Source organism: Athene cunicularia (assembly GCF_003259725.1).
Source record: "Athene cunicularia isolate RWA chromosome 2 unlocalized genomic scaffold, athCun1 chr2_part1, whole genome shotgun sequence".
Classification (NCBI taxonomy): Eukaryota; Metazoa; Chordata; class Aves; order Strigiformes; family Strigidae; genus Athene; species Athene cunicularia.
Window position 1 is genome coordinate 6,918,052 of NW_020799095.1, and position 16,859 is coordinate 6,934,910.

Sequence of the window (16,859 nt, forward strand, 5' to 3'; positions counted from 1 at the left end):
TATAAGAGACAGTATATATATATATGAATGAGATAAATCACACTGATAGGAAAAAAATTCACACTTGACTTTTGCCAGTTCTGCTTAACACCAGAATCAAGGTTGGCCCCACCTCCACGCTCAGTTCAAAGGCAGCAGTTTTGCTTTTTAAAATTTCCTTTACCTATCAAGTTATTTTTATTTATGTTCCACTTAAATTACCAACAGTCATATGCATTTGTGTCTGACCTTAGTGCGATTCATGCTCAAGTCTTTGCCTATAGGGAACTTTATTCTGTTTCTCCAGCCCTCAGGATAGTTATGGATGGTACCTTTTGGCTAGTTATGAACATACACTCAAGAATAAATCATGTAATTAAAACACTGGCATGTACTTAAATAAAAGCTTTTTCACTAGGTAAATTAGATATAAATTACAGAAGTTTCAATTTCGTATTGTACTAGGGTTTCCACACTTTTATCAAAAAATGTTCATGCACATAGAAGGTAAGTAGCGAAGAGCAAAACTACTGACAAGTATTAAAACCGAAAAAGCAGAAAGGACAAAAATCTTAACCTGGGAAATATATTTTTTCCACAGTGGTTCATCTTCACTAATATCAAATTCATTCCATCCATGGAATGCCCGTCTATGACAAACTTCACAGTTTTTTAAGCCATTCTGAAGATTAGCCTATTAAAATATGCAAAGAATAACACAGTCAGCAATTACACTGATAAACTAGACTTCAGAATAAATTCCAACACCAAAATTTATAGCCTTAGATTATACAAATTTGGCCAACATCAGAGGACAAGCTTGGTACTGATGTTTGTACAACAATAAGAGCTAACTACCTACTATTTTAAAACTCAATTTGGCAGAAATTCTTAAGAGATTCAACAAAAAAATTCACAGAGCTACAGAAGCAGATGCTGTTTCATATCTTTAAATGATTGCCGATTTTCCCTACAGAAAACTCTTCATCAAGTTAAACTGTGGGCATAGTTCAGACTCTTGAGGATTATGTCAGGAGTTCAGTTACTCAGCCAAATGACAGCAATAGCTTCAAAGTCTTGAGCTGTCAGTGACCAGCATTTATCATGGTGTACTCCTCAAGCAGTCAAGCATACAGAAAATGAAAAAAGACCATCTATCACAAAAATTAACCCAGATTCAATGGTTCATAAATCTGTCAATGGGTAGCTTTCTCAATCCTGGTCCTCCACTTAAAATAGAGGCTACCAAAATAAATTAAGGACATTAAGGATCCCTTAGAGAAACTGAAGCAATAGCTACGAAAAATAGGACAGAATTTTTAGGAAGATTGACTCTAGGATTTTTATTAACAAAAAGCAACCTTCAAAGCATACAGAAATACAAATATTTTGAAGCTAAAACTCAACCACCCTCCAAATACCTGATTTTTTGGAAAAGATTAGAGATTAGAGCATTTCAAGTAACAATTTACAAATCAACAGGCTTTTAGCAGTAGACAATAGCTAATATCAAACTGCAAGATAATGCATAAACTTTCAATTACAAGATCTGTCCTTAAAAAATATTAAACTTAGTGTTTGGTAACATCAGCACTTTAAGAGATGCAAAAATCACTTACTTGCAGAATGCTTGCTACTTCATCAACTGGCAATTCACTTGCTTTTTTTGAAGACAGTACAGGAATCATTGTCTCATTGTCACCATCAGGGATTTTTTGAAGACGTGCAACCTAAAACAAAACCAAAGTTTGAAGGGAAGGAGAGCATAACATTTCATTTCAAACAACATAGACCAGAGTAATGCAGTATTAATGCCATTAAAAGGTAGGTTTTGGTAATCACTGCACTTAAGAGAGATCTGTAATTCATCTTACTTTCATGCAGTACCACCTGCAATATTAAAAGAAAACAATGGACATGAAACTGAGAAGACTAATTTCTGTAATGACATTCAGCGATGACAAAGATCCTAACAGTTAAATACATTCATAATCCTTTAGCTCATTATTATCAATACCTGGTCAGAAACACTCCAGATAAATTTCATTCCCTGCCCTTACTTACTACTCATTAATGAAGGTGGTCTAAGCAGGCCTATTTATATTTTCTTGTACAGAAAGAAAGGAGAAACAACATTAAGAAAACCTCAAACAAGAGCACAGATGCAAGTCATAAAACCTGACTACAATACAAAAGCTTCAAGTCAATGTTATAAAAAGTAATGTTTTTCTGTAATTTTAGCAAGTTTTGTGAACTGCAGAACAGCACAACAGCAACACTGATTGAACAGCTCAGCACTGTTATGGTATTTAATGAGGTTTCAGAGTTTCCAAATTCTTGCTTATTACATGAGAAGCTGGAGCAGTACTGTTTCTTCCCCCTCACTCTCTTACTGCCCCCTCAATTAATATCTCATCCATCGTGCCACACACACATCACCCCTCCATTAACTGGAAGACATCTAATGTGCAAACATGCATGCCACAGAAATAGTCTTACTCTTATATTCGCAGAGAATTTGAATAGGTGGTTTTATACTTTAAAAAATAATTCTTGTTTGTATAAATCTCCTCAATAGATGCTGAGCCTTAAAAATATAAGATAAAGTACTTTAAGATGACAATACAAGATTCCATTTTATGCCCTAAAAAAAGGTATGACAATATTCATTTTTCTATACCGCACACTGCTTGCCAGGTACTCAAATATGATAGCCAAGATTAATTCAGCTTAGTATTTGTTCTTCTAGATGCTTACCTAAATAGACCCCATAAAGACTTCACCTCAGGGGCCCAAGGGAACAATTAACAAAGGTGAAAGTGCTACAGTTGCAACTTACATGTCTTTGCTTTCAAGATAAACCCTTGGAAACTCTCTACACTTCCATGTAGCTCCTAGCGAAGCAGTAAACCAGCAAGACTCACCCCTTCCCTGTAGTTCTGAGAAAGGTGGTCTAAAGCCCAAGATGAGAGGCAGGGCAATATGGGTGGGGGTTTCAGCTCTGGGGCAAAGGGGATGGCAGACAATGTGTTTACTGGCCTTCAAAGAGGGGGACCCCCTCGGGCCCCACTCAGCTTTTTGTAGCTGGAAGCCAGCGGGACTCAGCAGCAGGCTGCTGGAGTGCAGCTCAGCAAAGGCTGAGAACTGAAGCTCGGCTATGCTCTGCCACACCTCCATTCCAGTTCCCATATTCCATTCCACTGAAAGAGCTTTGTTTTGTTCTTCGCTATCCTTTTATGATACAGTTATGCAAAGACCATAGTTGTAACGTCTGTGGCCAGCTTTTTAGAGTATTATGAAACATGTGACTTAAATATGCTTTAGCATTGGTTAGGTACTTACTGAAACCTTAAGTCATTGGTGTCAGTCTTCTTTAGAAATGATGGTGAATATACATTATTATATAATATATACATTTACAAAAATTACCTAGCAAGTTTCCAGTTCCAAATATCTTTATATGTTTCAAATAGACAAGGAATTGAGTCAAAAATATTTCAGAAGATAAACAAAATCATGAATATAATTGTTCATAACAAGCAGTCTTTTTACAAAGCCCAGTGGTAACAAGCCCTCACACCAACAAGGTTACACTATTCTGGACTAGAGGGACAAACATTTGCTCCAAAGGCTTCTCACAGACCAAGCATCATAAGACTCGCGCTCTACAAAACAGTATTATTAAAGCAACTTAAGCTGACCACAACAGCAGCAGAATGGCGGGTATTTCCGTTAGGGAGAATGCAGACGTTGCGACCCTAAGCCTTACAAAATACTCTTTGGTACACAGAAGTGCCCTTCCCTAAAATTTCGTGTGGGAGGTGGTGCACCATCACGACTGCTCAGTCTCCCATGCAGAGAGCCAGCCTTTGGTTAAGTGTACCACCACTGTTACCAGCATCCGTGAAGCACTTAACACTCAGAAGATTCAGCCCCCAGGGAGAAACAGTTCCATTCAAATTCACCTATTCTGCAATTAAGAACACACCCAGTTACAGCTGCTGTTAAACCTACACATGCAAACCAATATTGAGTTAGATTACTTCAGCTCTTAGGAAATTGCCATTGGAGATGATCACTTTTCATACCTGAAATGGTTAAACTTAATTTTGTTTGGATTTTAACCTTCTGTTTCAGTTTTCTTGGACCACTCTTTTCTAAAGCAAACATTCACCCAGAATTTTGCCACAATCTCCCCTCTTTGATAGAACACCCTACAGAGCTATGAGCTCATGTTCTTTCCTTTAAGGTTTCCCATCCTAAAGTACTATCTTTTGATTTTTTTTTTTTTTAAATACATACCACATTCGTGGTATTAGCTACCAAACACCAGAGTTTAGGGCTGTAAACCATTAAGTCTAAGTGCTGTTTCAAAACAAACCCACAAATATATGACTTTGACCAAGATGACTCCACATTCTCAGCAAAAATGCTAGGCAACCAAGCTTTCACACTAAGAGTAGGCAGAAATGAACTGACAGCCATTACAAATTTTAGTGCTGAGAAAAATCTTTTTCCCCTATACCAACCGACATGGCTGCTAAACACAAATAACAATTGAAAAAAATGATACATAACTGATCATTTCCCTAATATTATCAATTAGGAGTTCAGAAAGTCTAATAACAACCTTGTTTAGGATTTTTTAAGAAGTTAAATGTCCTTAAATAGAAATGTTCAAGTACTCTCAGAGACCAAGCTTTTCCAAATAAATCTTTAGTGCAGAAGAACTGTGCTATACAACAAAGCCTATTTTGACAACCTTTTTGTGAGATTCAAAAAGTCATTGATTTTGAATGTGTATTTCAATCATATTATCTCTCACTTTTACAAAGAACATTGTACCATATGAATTGAAAAAAAATCTACAGAGAAAATCTGGTACAGGATTAGAAAAAATAAAGGCTCAGAAGATCTTTTTATAGCCAGCTCCTTTCTCCAGAGCAAAATTACATATTGTAAGACAATTCTGAATGGATCCTCATCTGATTTCTCAAAAACCTCTACAATCTGTGTAGATTAAGCTACACTTGTAGTTCAGGAAAGAACAGTTCCAAATAACTAACATTTTGCCATCAATTAAATTCAATTGCTTAGCCAATGAGAAACTGACCACTGTGTTCCCTTCATCACTACCTTCCAAAATGTAAAGTGGGTTACACCAACAGATTTAGGTCCAAAAAAATAGTTGGAAAGAGTGCTTGCTATCTGCTAGAACACAGTAATGATATTCAAGCAAAGAATTTTGCCTTTACTATTCATTACTTCCACAAAGCAAGAGAAAAATTACTTACTCAATACTGCCAAGCAAGTGCTCTACAGTCTTTCGCACTGCTGCCCAGATCTGCACACTGGAGGATCTGGACTTCTGTAACACCTTTTAGCATATTCAGCAGAAGCTATCCCCAAACCCACAGTGTTCTATATTAAAGGAGTCAACCCACATATAGTAAGATGTCTTCCCATCCTATGTTGCAATTAATTTTCAAGCATCTATCAGCTGATACCTTAAAACACTTCAGTATTTCATTGCAGGGCAAGTTTTTATATGGATAATTGGGCTAAGAAATTACACCGGCCTATGCTGGTATATCAGATAGGCAGCACTTACATTATGACTGAAGCTTCTGGAGCTATGACTACAGCTTCCTATCCCCCACTTTTAGCTAACTCTACCAAGGAACAAAGAAGCAGGATGCTAACTAACGAAAACAAATAGCCACCCCAGGAAAGACTTTTCTTGGACCACTTCCAATGTACACACCATCATTTCCAGGCCAAGAAATATGCATCAATCATATGACCACAGAACTGTGACCAAAGTATGTTTATCAAAATTAATACAAATTTGTCTGGAAGGCTTACATCACCAGAAATTCAGAGTTCCCTTCTTTTCTCTAATGAAAAATCTAGTTAACAATAACGTGTTACTGTTTCTTCTTCCTCATACGCTACAAAAGTCTGCCTACCCTCTTTCTACCATGACCAATACCAAGTACCAGCAACTTTAAGATTCTGTTTCTCAGCTTACTGGGAAGAGCCCATTATCAATCCGCAAGGCTCACTGACATTGAGATACATTTACAATTCTTTTTAATGGGAAATTTAGCCCTACTTGCTCAAAGAACACAAATGGCAGGACCTACATTCACTGAGAGCAGTCTAAAAATTTAGAACACTATCATGGCAAAAATCTATTTTTAGACAGACTTGTGACCAAAACACTTTGGCTAATTAGCTAATATAAAGTCCTGTAAATGTTACATGCAGTTACTCAACTGACCTACAAGTGCAAAACACAAAGGTGATGTACAAAGAAAACTACAGAGAACAGTAAAATTAAAAAAGAACCCAACCCAGAAGTTCACAAAACAATGAAATTTAAATTGAGGTAAAGAAAAATGCTGATTCTTTGAGAAGTTCCTTCAGAAACCTGAGACAGGAACACAGGTTTAAGCACTCTACTCTTGGAAAGTACCCAACCACACAAGAAGTCTCACTGGCAAACTGCAGTTTAATAGAGCCAGTTCTCAGGAAACACTTGTGGCCCAACTGGAAATCAAAAAAAACAACTAGAAGCATTGACTCAGTACACTTTCCAATATCTGCCTCTTAACCATACCTATCATTTTCTTCTCAATCTTCCTATCCATCTGAACAGCTGATTAAGTTGGGCTGAATCTCCCCATCAGTCCCTGTAAAACAACCCCTTTCAAGTCAACTCAAGCACTATGAAGACTTTTTGACTTGTTCGTAGTGATCAACCTGTAAGAGTATTATTGTACGAGCAGTTAGTGACCCCCATCCAGGTATATGCCTCTGTATCGTGGATACCACGCAATCACTACTGAATCATGTTGTGTCTAATCAATAGTAAAATTAATGAATGTACACATAATCAATGTGTAATTAATCAATGTGCATTTAATCTTAAGTATATGTACAGTATGCTGTCTTTTCCACTTGAAATATTGCATGCTTCTGCACAGGAACTGCACCTTCATTAATGAGTATATTAGAGCCTGTTGTCCAAGGGACACTTCAAAAGCCCATGTTCCAGACCCGACTGTTATCAGTAATTGATGAATCTGTACTGTGAGCAAAATCCCATAAGAGTAATAGTGAACTCAGAGCAAACAAGATCTACTGTGTGCCATGCTCTGACCAGAGATCCATCCAAAGCCTTATCATCTCAGGGTTCCCAACATCAGAAAAGACACATGATTTTACACTTTTCTATCACCTTTTCCAAGTTATTAACAGGGACAAACTCTTGCAAGGCAGATCACTTTCTCATTGAGATCCCAAATGAATCAGCACTTCCTCACCCACTGTAAGAATTAGCTTCCATTTTTTATCTATCTTCCCTGCCCCGAAAAAAATGATTGTGTTCAACATCATAACAAAAAGGTGTTTCACTGAACACAAACCAGATGGAAACTTACAAGCTCCCCATTTCTTGAATTTTCTGTATGAAATGGAAGGAAGAGACTCTACCCAGAACAGAAGTAATCATCTTTTCCAGTTCCATCAGACATGAAGCATCTGTGCAGTCTTCTACTCATTAGGACATGGTGGCTAGAGGTTCTGGAGATCTGGATCTCTAACTATCTTCTCCATCTTCAATCACCATTTAAATAGGTGATTGCTCAGCATCATGCCTGTGATTCCACAAAGTCACTTTCTAACAGTGACCTAAAAAATATCTATTTCACTAGATGCTTCTGCCATCTTTGCCTCCCCCATCTGTCTAGAAGGCAAGGTGCTCCTAGAAGCTCAGTACAGGTCCCAGCCACAGAACAATGACCAAATGATGACAAGACACAGCAAAAAGTCAAGCACAAAAAAAGCAAGCATAAGGCACACTCAATAGCTACAGTAAGTTTGCACACCAAGAAGAAAAGCCCGGATGCACATCAGGATTCCAAAAGCGGAGGCAGGGCAGAGAAGAGCACACAAAGAGCTCTCAGACCATTCTGGAACAAGCAATACCCAACGTGGTTGTGACTACAATGCAATTTCCTTCGTGAAATTCCACCAGACTTTAACTGGAATTAAATCTCCAGATAAATTTACCAGTTATGCCAACAAAAGCTGGTGGAAGTATCTGGCTGTGGTGGGTACAGATTTAATAAAATAAATAAAAATCAGTGCAATCAAGTTCACAAACTGTAAATGCAGACAAGCTACAAGCTTACCTTCATTAAGTAAAACCTAATTTTTACTGTCTTATTCTTGGCTTTCGAACTAATTTATCTATATTTTAATGATGTGCATAAAATTGGAAGTTATATTCAGGAAGGCTTCAGCTATGCAAACCGCACTGATATAATTGTGTGTCCCTCATGCGATTAAATCTCGAAGGCCATCTACTTCCCGTATTCTCAACTAGTAGTTTCTCTAATAAGCCTCAAAACCCTGTAAATTAAGATACAAAAATACTCAAATACTGTGACTGACCAATAACAGAAGGCTCAAAGGAGATGTGATGCTCCCATTAAGCTCAGGAAATAACATAGGGTGTGCCTAACCACAGCCGTTGCAAAAAAGGCTAACTTTAACTCAATACAATGGGGACTGGAGGGTGGCCCTTGCTTTGGATAAACAACTGTGTCAGCTGTGCGGATCAACTGCTGGTATAAATGTTTCTCCTGGATTTCATCAAAAGAATGCGAATGTCTGAGTTAGCCAGAGCAGCATGGGGGGTGGCAGATATGGCTCAGCCCAACATATGCACTTAGCAACCAACAAAATTTCAGAGAGCGCAACAGGCTTGAGCTGGTTTCAACCCACATATTCCTTCTTGGCAACTGGGGTGGCCCAGCATCATGACAGTGAGCATATTAGAGAGCAGCAATGGGAATCACACTGGTATTGCACTTGAACTGTGTATTGCAATATCTATATTTTGCTAAGTGTAACTTACAAAATATACTGAAAACACAGTGCAAATGTGTCATTCTGCTAAATCAGAAATCCCACATATCAAATATCTTCATATATACACATTTGATATTAAACATTACACTCTCCATGTGGGGATTATCTAAAAGAACCTGGTCGGAGAGTATTACACTCTGACAAATACCTTTATGGGAAGTAATTCTGCTTTCTTAGAACAACAAGTAAAGTGACAACACTCGTTCAACCCAAACATCCACGACCAATTTGCAAAAACAGTATTTTACTTGCCCCTGCAAAGAGCTGTCCCCACCCCCAAAAGGTTGAACTCTGCAGACTAATGAGCCACTTGTTTTCTACCAGGCACTGTTTGCTTAGGATAAGAAATAGTTTTTGAAGGCTTTGAAGTTGCTGTTTACTATCTTCATCTGAATGGACTCTGTTGGAAAAGTGAGATGATTTTTTTCACTTCTGGGGAAATAGCTGAAGCATCCCTGTATTCTAACATTCAGAGAAATATGTTTTCTATTCAACAGTATTTTAGTTTAAACATTTTACCATGAGTTCCCACATCAAAGCAAGTGCACACAGAAAAGGTCTGTCTCAAAAAAGCCAGAAGGAAAGAGAAATGCTAATTTGCATTAATGAGTTCTCCTTGCAGAGTAATGTCTATCCTGGGAGGTCACATCGTTTCAGCCCCTTGCTATTCTGTGTTATTTCATAAGACTTCACAGAAAAAGGACAATATTCAACTGGCACAGACACCACCCATTAACCAAAGAAATACAAATACCCAAATTATGAGAACAACCTGCTAAGCTGCCCCCTAAACCTGAAAAGAACTGCCTTGTATTCAAGTACTATTTCAGCTGTACTTAGGACTCTCACTATGGCCAACCACCAGCCATAATGCAGAACTATACTCCCTGGTAGACAACATATCTGCATTTCTGACCAATGAAGAAACAGAAATCTGAATGTTGGCACCAACCGTCTTAAATCTCAACATACGCCCAATCTTAAATCTTGTAAAATATTTAAGAAAGAATCCTATCCAAAATCACATCTAATTCAGGCAGTGTAATAAAAACTAAGCTGCTCCATTTAACATTCAACTTATTAACTCTACAGTAGTCTATAAAGCTCCAGAACTATTTTCAAGTACTAAAAATACTTAAGTACTAAAAATGCCTTCTAAAAAACATGCTTCTGAGAAACACTTCTCCACAACCTGAAATACATCTTACTCTTTCAGGATGTTTCAGCATGTCTTCTTTAATTTAAAAAATAGAAAGGAAAGTAGGACATCTAGTTCAACTGAGGCTACCAGCTCAACAGTAAAGCTGGGCAATTTTCCGTAATTGTAGTACATTCCATGTGGTTATCTTGCAAGCCTTGTGAACGACAACTACCTGCTCTTTAGAGAAAATATTTTGTGAAAATAATGATATCCTAACCTGACTGAAGGGCTGCAGATTGTCGGAGCATTGACAACAAAAATTCAGATTAAACCCTCAACACCACCTTATCTTCCTTTAGCTCATTTATGTAGTGTACAGCTGAAACTTAGAATGCCATACATTCAAATGCTGTATTCAATCGCTACAGAAGATTTACCATTTAGAGCATTTCTGTACACTCTGAAGGATCTACTGTGATGAATTTAAATCCTCATCTCTAAAAGCCTTGAGGTGGCATCAGAGTTACCAAGAATGTGACAAACACATCAGACCAATCTATTTGGTTGACAAAAATATTCAGATTTGATACTTCCTGTTCAAAAAAACTCCCTGAACACTGGAAAAGTTTGCTTGAACATTTCATACATTTGTCATTATTTATTAATCAGAAGAACAAAAAAAGATACAGAATCCTAAGCACACATTAAAATGATCAAATCAATGCTAGTGCCTTGATGAAAGCAGTTTATGTATAATAGCACTGAGTCAGTTCAGAAATTTATCACTCAAAGAAGAGAGCACGAATGGCTGTATCTTACTTGACTCCAAATAGCATACACCTCTGCCTACATCCCGATTTACATAAAGCCCTTGGGTCTAAATATTGGTCATTTGTCTTGCCAGAGAGTTGCCAACTTTCTAGAAGAGAACATTTAAGCTTAGAAAAAAGATTATATGGCTCCTGTCCAGTAGCATGCTTCTATCTCATAACACTTCTCAAAATGAAGGACAGCACTTGAACAGCAAAAACTACTACAGAATTTTAGCACCCTGTGATATATTACTAATGTATCCATGACACGCAGATTTCAGTTGCCATATAATCATATTAAACAAAAACACTGATAGAAATATTTGCTCAGTATTTGTTTAAAATAATGAATGAAGCTCCAAGATCCCATCATTGATTATATCCTTGACAGCTATGCAGTTACTTCATAATGTGACAAAATAAAATTCTAATTTAAAAAATCCTGAACTTAACTGCTTACAACAGTTCTCAGGACCAAGCTAAATGCAAACATAACTCACTGCATAATTACTCTACTTATGGCAATACGTTTTCTTATAATTAGTATCAAGAAAGCAGCAACATTGTATTCACTGAGCTTTTTTTGTGAATTATGTATTCAGAAAAAAAAAGTGTTGCAGAAAATTTGACTTAAAAATATTTTTAAAGCCTTTGTAAAAGATTCTGTAGGCTTCATCTGCTAACTCATTATCCATTTTATCCCTTCTAATTGTTTAGAGCAGAATGTTTACAAAACAAATAACTAAAACCAGATGCTTGTCCCTAATGTATACCTTGATTATTGTATTTTATTTTCCTTCTCATCTCTGCACAGTAACTCTATCACTCCTCCTAGCTTCTACAAACCACACTGCGAATGCCAATCTTATGACCCAGTGTCAATTAGGTACCACCTGAACTCTAACCAACTCAAAAGCAGGTCAAAACTAAAATCTACTTATTAACTTCACTCTTCCAAAATTCCACCATGGTCTCTGGGTGAATTTATATTGAACTGAAGCTACAATTACATAAATAACAGAGTCAAGGTAATGGTCTGCTTATGCTGAAAGGAGGTCTCACTCCTTTGTCCCTCACTATTTTCAGCATTAACTGGACACTTCATGAGCCCATTCAACTCACTAATTCAACAGAAAGCTGTCCAACAAGGGGCAAGGGGAAAGAAGGGCTGGGCTAACCTGCCAAACTAGCAAGCCAGACAAACTCAACAACCATGACAGCCACACAACACATACAGCAGGAACACAGCTAAGCATAGGATCTTCTTTCAGCAGTAATAAGACCATTTCATTCAATCCTATAGAAGAGCACCTCAAGATCACCACATACTTGTCACTCTTCAGCAAAAAAGTAAAAAAATTTGTTTCTTTTGTTAAATTAACTACCCTGAGAATTGCCTTCCTTTTTCAAACACCACTGTTTTTCCTGACTCACTAACAAGAGATCATGTCATATACACTCCACTTGAAGGAGTTACAGAGAGCGCAAAATTAACTAAACATGCGTTCTACAATGTCTGAACTCATGCTGATGCCATGTTAAACCACTTCTAGATTATTATAGATTAGCATTTCTAATTTATCTGCATGGGAAGGGGGAAAGGAAAGACACTATCTAATGTTCCATCAACCTGTCAAACAACAGATTTAAAGATAATACTGTACAATTAAAAAGGAAATGTATGTTTCTAATGCAAGACAAGTGCTATGTTAACTTTGTATGTATTTAAATTATCAAAGCAGTGTTAAAAGACAGGAAGTTATCTACTAGAACTGGTCCTTAGTGAAGACTCTGCTTTTCAAAACGAAAAAAAAAAATCTCTTCTCTAACCTTATCCTCTACATTAAAAAGAAGAGATATGACTTTTTTGCCAACGTAAGTAAAAAATATTGGGTTCTAATTTTCTGATTACTGTTTCTTACCATCTGCAGTTTGCAATGAATATCAAAATTCTTTTTTCACCTATTACCTTTTTAAGAAATCATCTACACGTCAAAAGGAATGTAAGCTGCATTCACCAAACCCACTTCAGAATTTCTAACATTTTCCATCACAAATTTCATTCTGATTATTTTGGAGATTACTTCCATGAACAACTGATGATGCCACTCTGGAACATTTTAAATTGTTTTCAAGTCACTGCTGCCGCAGGCAACCCTTCCCCCTCTGTTGTTAGTTTCATGTATACACGCTCCACCCCTTCATCCATACTTACAGCTGCCTGATCCATGATTAGCTAGTCCAGGGTGCTAACACACTGTCCCCAAAATCTGTTCACTGATCTTCAATCTGTTAGTTTAGCAACTAAACCCACTTTCACCATTTAAGAAAAGTACTCATGAAGCTCGTTAAGATTCAACTGCACTTCAAGCACACGACAAACAAAAATGATTCATTTATCATTTCAGGATTATGTGAAGAACTAAAGCATCATTTTCAAAGAAAAAATTATTGACTTATATCGCACTATTCATCCAATTACCAAAACTATCCTGAAATTACTACTGACAGACTAGAGTCTGTCAGTAAACAGTCATCTTTGAAGATTAGCTTGAATTAACTAGGACTCGAAACAATGAAGATTAAGGAGGATTTCAGAATCACCACATGATGTTTTTATTACTTACAGTCAGTCCGATGTGGGTTTTGTACCAACCTTCGACATGATTTTAGGAAAATCTTTTTGGTTTACAGTTTGGAAAACGTTACTCCGACCTCTTCTGTTGGGCACTTAATGATATGAAAACAAATGCTACAGAAGGCCTTGATTACAAAACAGTACTCCTATTTAACAACATGTAATTGTAATCGTAGTCTGACCTCAGAGCAGACAAGCTCAGAGTTGATGTAACCTAAACTGTATTCTTTATTTTTCTACTAAAAGACAGACATCCTCTACAAAATAATCCTTAGTAGAATAAAGAACCTGTCACAACCTAAAACATGGTGATTAAAAAAAGGAAGAAAAAAAAACAAATTACAATTATAGAAAGTTACTTAAACGATCCCAAAGGCATCAATGGAGAGATCCAAAAAATACAAAGCTTAGTTTTAGTTTGCACTCAATTACATTTTGTCTATGCAAGTTCTCCTGACTGCCTACAGTTTAAGAAAAAGCTCCCCTTAAAGAAAGAAGTCACAAAACTCTGTATTTCTGTTTGGAAAGACAAACATAATTTCTTTAAGTCATAGTGTTATTGAGCTAAACAGAAGTCTTCCTATGATGGGAAATTCTCTCTTCCTCATTACCATGAGATACAGTAATTTTTTGTGGAAGTTTAATCATCCTAACAGAAGAAACAGGAACCACAACATCCTGGAACGAATTATTAACTAGCTAAGAGTAAACACAATACTGCTTACGAATACTGAATTAACACAGGAAAACATCAGTTTTCCAAACCATTTTATCACTTCCCAATTTTGGATATTGATCCAAATACAGGGGGAAAAAAAACTTGCCATCTCTTGCTCGATATCCAAACTTAAGAGACCTTTCAAAGGCAAACTTGCAAAACAACAACAACAAAAAAAAACCTTAAAAAGATATTCTAACTGCAGTATTTGTTCTACAAGATTACAAGGATTCCTCAACTGTCTCCTGGAAAAAATACATTAAGAATCCTCTCAAGAGTGCTGAAAAGTTCCAATATGAAAGCTGATAGTGTTTAGCTATCTCAAAATGCCAAATTCAATGAAAAAGAGCTCAGAAATACTAAGAACACCAAATCGGACAATAGACAGTTGCAAATATGCCTGTCTACAGACGCAATTATGAGATAGGTGGGTGGGGGAGTGGAAAGAGTGGAGAGGAAGTAATTCAAATGTTAAGAGAATCAACTCAGTCTTTTTACTCATACCAAAGTTTAACTTTCCTCCGATCCCTAAAAGCCTACTCCATTTTGAAAGCTCTCAGTAAACCATAGCTTTTTTCTGCCTTTGAAATATGTATCTGATAATCTTCTATTTTTCCCCTAGATAAAGCTTTGTTTATGTTACTTCTATCATACAAATACTAATTTTTAAACATAATTTACTCCAAAAGAAACTTAAGAAATGCCATCTCTGTGCTACCAGCATTCAGAATTAGAATGTGCCATACTATTATATGAAACTTCATTATAAACTACATCTATTTATTTGGTAATAGAACTAAAAGGCATTAAAAGTCTTGCTGCCATTTTGGCTTTGGCACACAAATGTCAGATAGATAACTCCCCCCCCCCAAGTGTGTTTCCATTCAATGGTAATGTATCCACATTGCTCCCCCCACTCCCAGTACTGCCCATTCAAAAACCTTTCACTTAAAACACAGTGACTGAAATGTAATGGCACTGACACTGCTTCTATCAGCTATCTAGCCTCTCAAAACAAAGATCAGCCTTCTAGAGCATCCCCCAACTCCAAAATTCTTTTTATCTAACAAGTTCCATGCTCTTTATTACAAATATTCAGTTGGAAAACATGATTAGTAGCATTAAGAAAACTGTAGCATTATTTTAAAGTTAGAAGAGAGTTCCAAAATGCCAGATTATAATAACCTACATAGTTTCCAACTTCACAATTACTACAATGCTCCAGCCATGGAAGACAAAACACATTTCAAAACAGAACAATATCCAACCATAGAAAATAATTTTGTCTACCCCACAAACTCAATCCAGTTCTTCATTCAAGTCAACCTATTAAAAAAGCACCTCTGTTTTCATAATGGGGTAGGAGGAAAAGAAGCTCATGGCTCATATAAAAACCTACAGCAAAGGAAATCCAGCAGCCACCTAAAAAAAAAAAAAATCCTTCTAATATCTTCAGAGAATACTGATAACATAAGGGAGGTGGGGGGAATCAACAGTTCTTTTCTTACATATACGGTAATAAAAATAATACATTTCAGAGATTTTCAACATCCAGAGTCAAATAGAAAGGGTGGGAGGAGACGTCAATGAAGCTCAGAGTCACTATCACCAATGCCAAGGGTCTTTCAATGTTCCCAGATCATAAATGGAAGACCAACATGGAAAAACTAAAATAATTCCTTGGATTAAGTAATTTCCAAACTAGACAAGAAGTAGAAAGCATAAAAGACCAAGTTCTTTCAGCACATGGAGTTTACAACTTCATACCTGATCATCCAAGTGGCAGAACTCAAAACTTCAGTGCCAAGAGTGAAGTAATTTTTAAGAACACGAAATATGCACAGAAATATTTCAACAAAAATGCAACTAATGCCTCTCAATTTCACTCTGAAAGGTGAAATTAACAAAATCATATCATCTAAGGAAATACAAAGCAACTAATGCCCAGAAGACCCTGTCTAAATAAGATTTCTATTCTAAACACATAGAACACTAAAGCATGCAACAGATGTTTTGACTATCTGTCAAGAGAGAATAAAATCTGTCTGATAAGTAGTTCAGCAAGCAGCAATACAAATAAAGAAAAACGACGGTCCTACAATTCTTACACTACAAAACACAGATCAAAATTCCCACCACGAGATTAACACACGAGGGCAACCCTGCAAACCCCTGGAACGGCAAAACATACACACGCACCAGTAGGAGTTGTCACCAAATTGCATGCAAAAATCCTCTTAGCTCCAATGAAGTCAGTGACTCTGATGAGACCTTTACCTTCATTTTCCATCGAAATTGTACTTGAGTCGATAGTTACAAAAGTCTTTAGCAACAGCAGCACTGGAGCAGGAGCTGAAAGGTGAAGAGAGAGATGCCCCAAGATCCCTGGCAATCACACTGCTCCCTTTGCCCCCACCTTCAGCAACATCTGCAAGAGAAACCAGCGCTAGAGGAGGGAAAAAAACGATGATAAAAAAAACAACCAAACAAAAAAAACACAGCCGAACCCTACAGGTCTCCACCGCCTTCCCAGCCACGCCAGCGCGGAGCAGGCACAGGAACACGCACACCGGGAGCCCGCAGAGCTGTCGGAGGCCACCACAGATCAGGATTAGTCTGTCTCTTATACAC

The 16,859-nt window shown here is 37.1% G+C and overlaps 1 protein-coding gene across 4 annotated transcripts in view; it reads right to left on the reverse strand.

The window, feature by feature from the left end:
• ATP2C1 (ATPase secretory pathway Ca2+ transporting 1) overlaps positions 1-16,859 on the reverse strand; it is a 65,254-nt gene that overhangs the window by 32,191 nt on the left and 16,204 nt on the right. For 2 of the 4 annotated variants that reach the window (XM_026843177.1, XM_026843179.1), the window contains exons 2-3: positions 1,599-1,709; positions 557-673 (exon numbers count right to left, since the gene is read on the reverse strand). In XM_026843177.1, coding sequence (XP_026698978.1) covers positions 557-673; positions 1,599-1,709 — 228 coding nt within the window. Of the gene's footprint in view, positions 1-556; positions 674-1,598; positions 1,710-16,427; positions 16,657-16,859 lie in introns of all 4 variants that reach the window. The other 2 variants (XM_026843178.1, XM_026843180.1) reach the window with 2 other exon arrangements.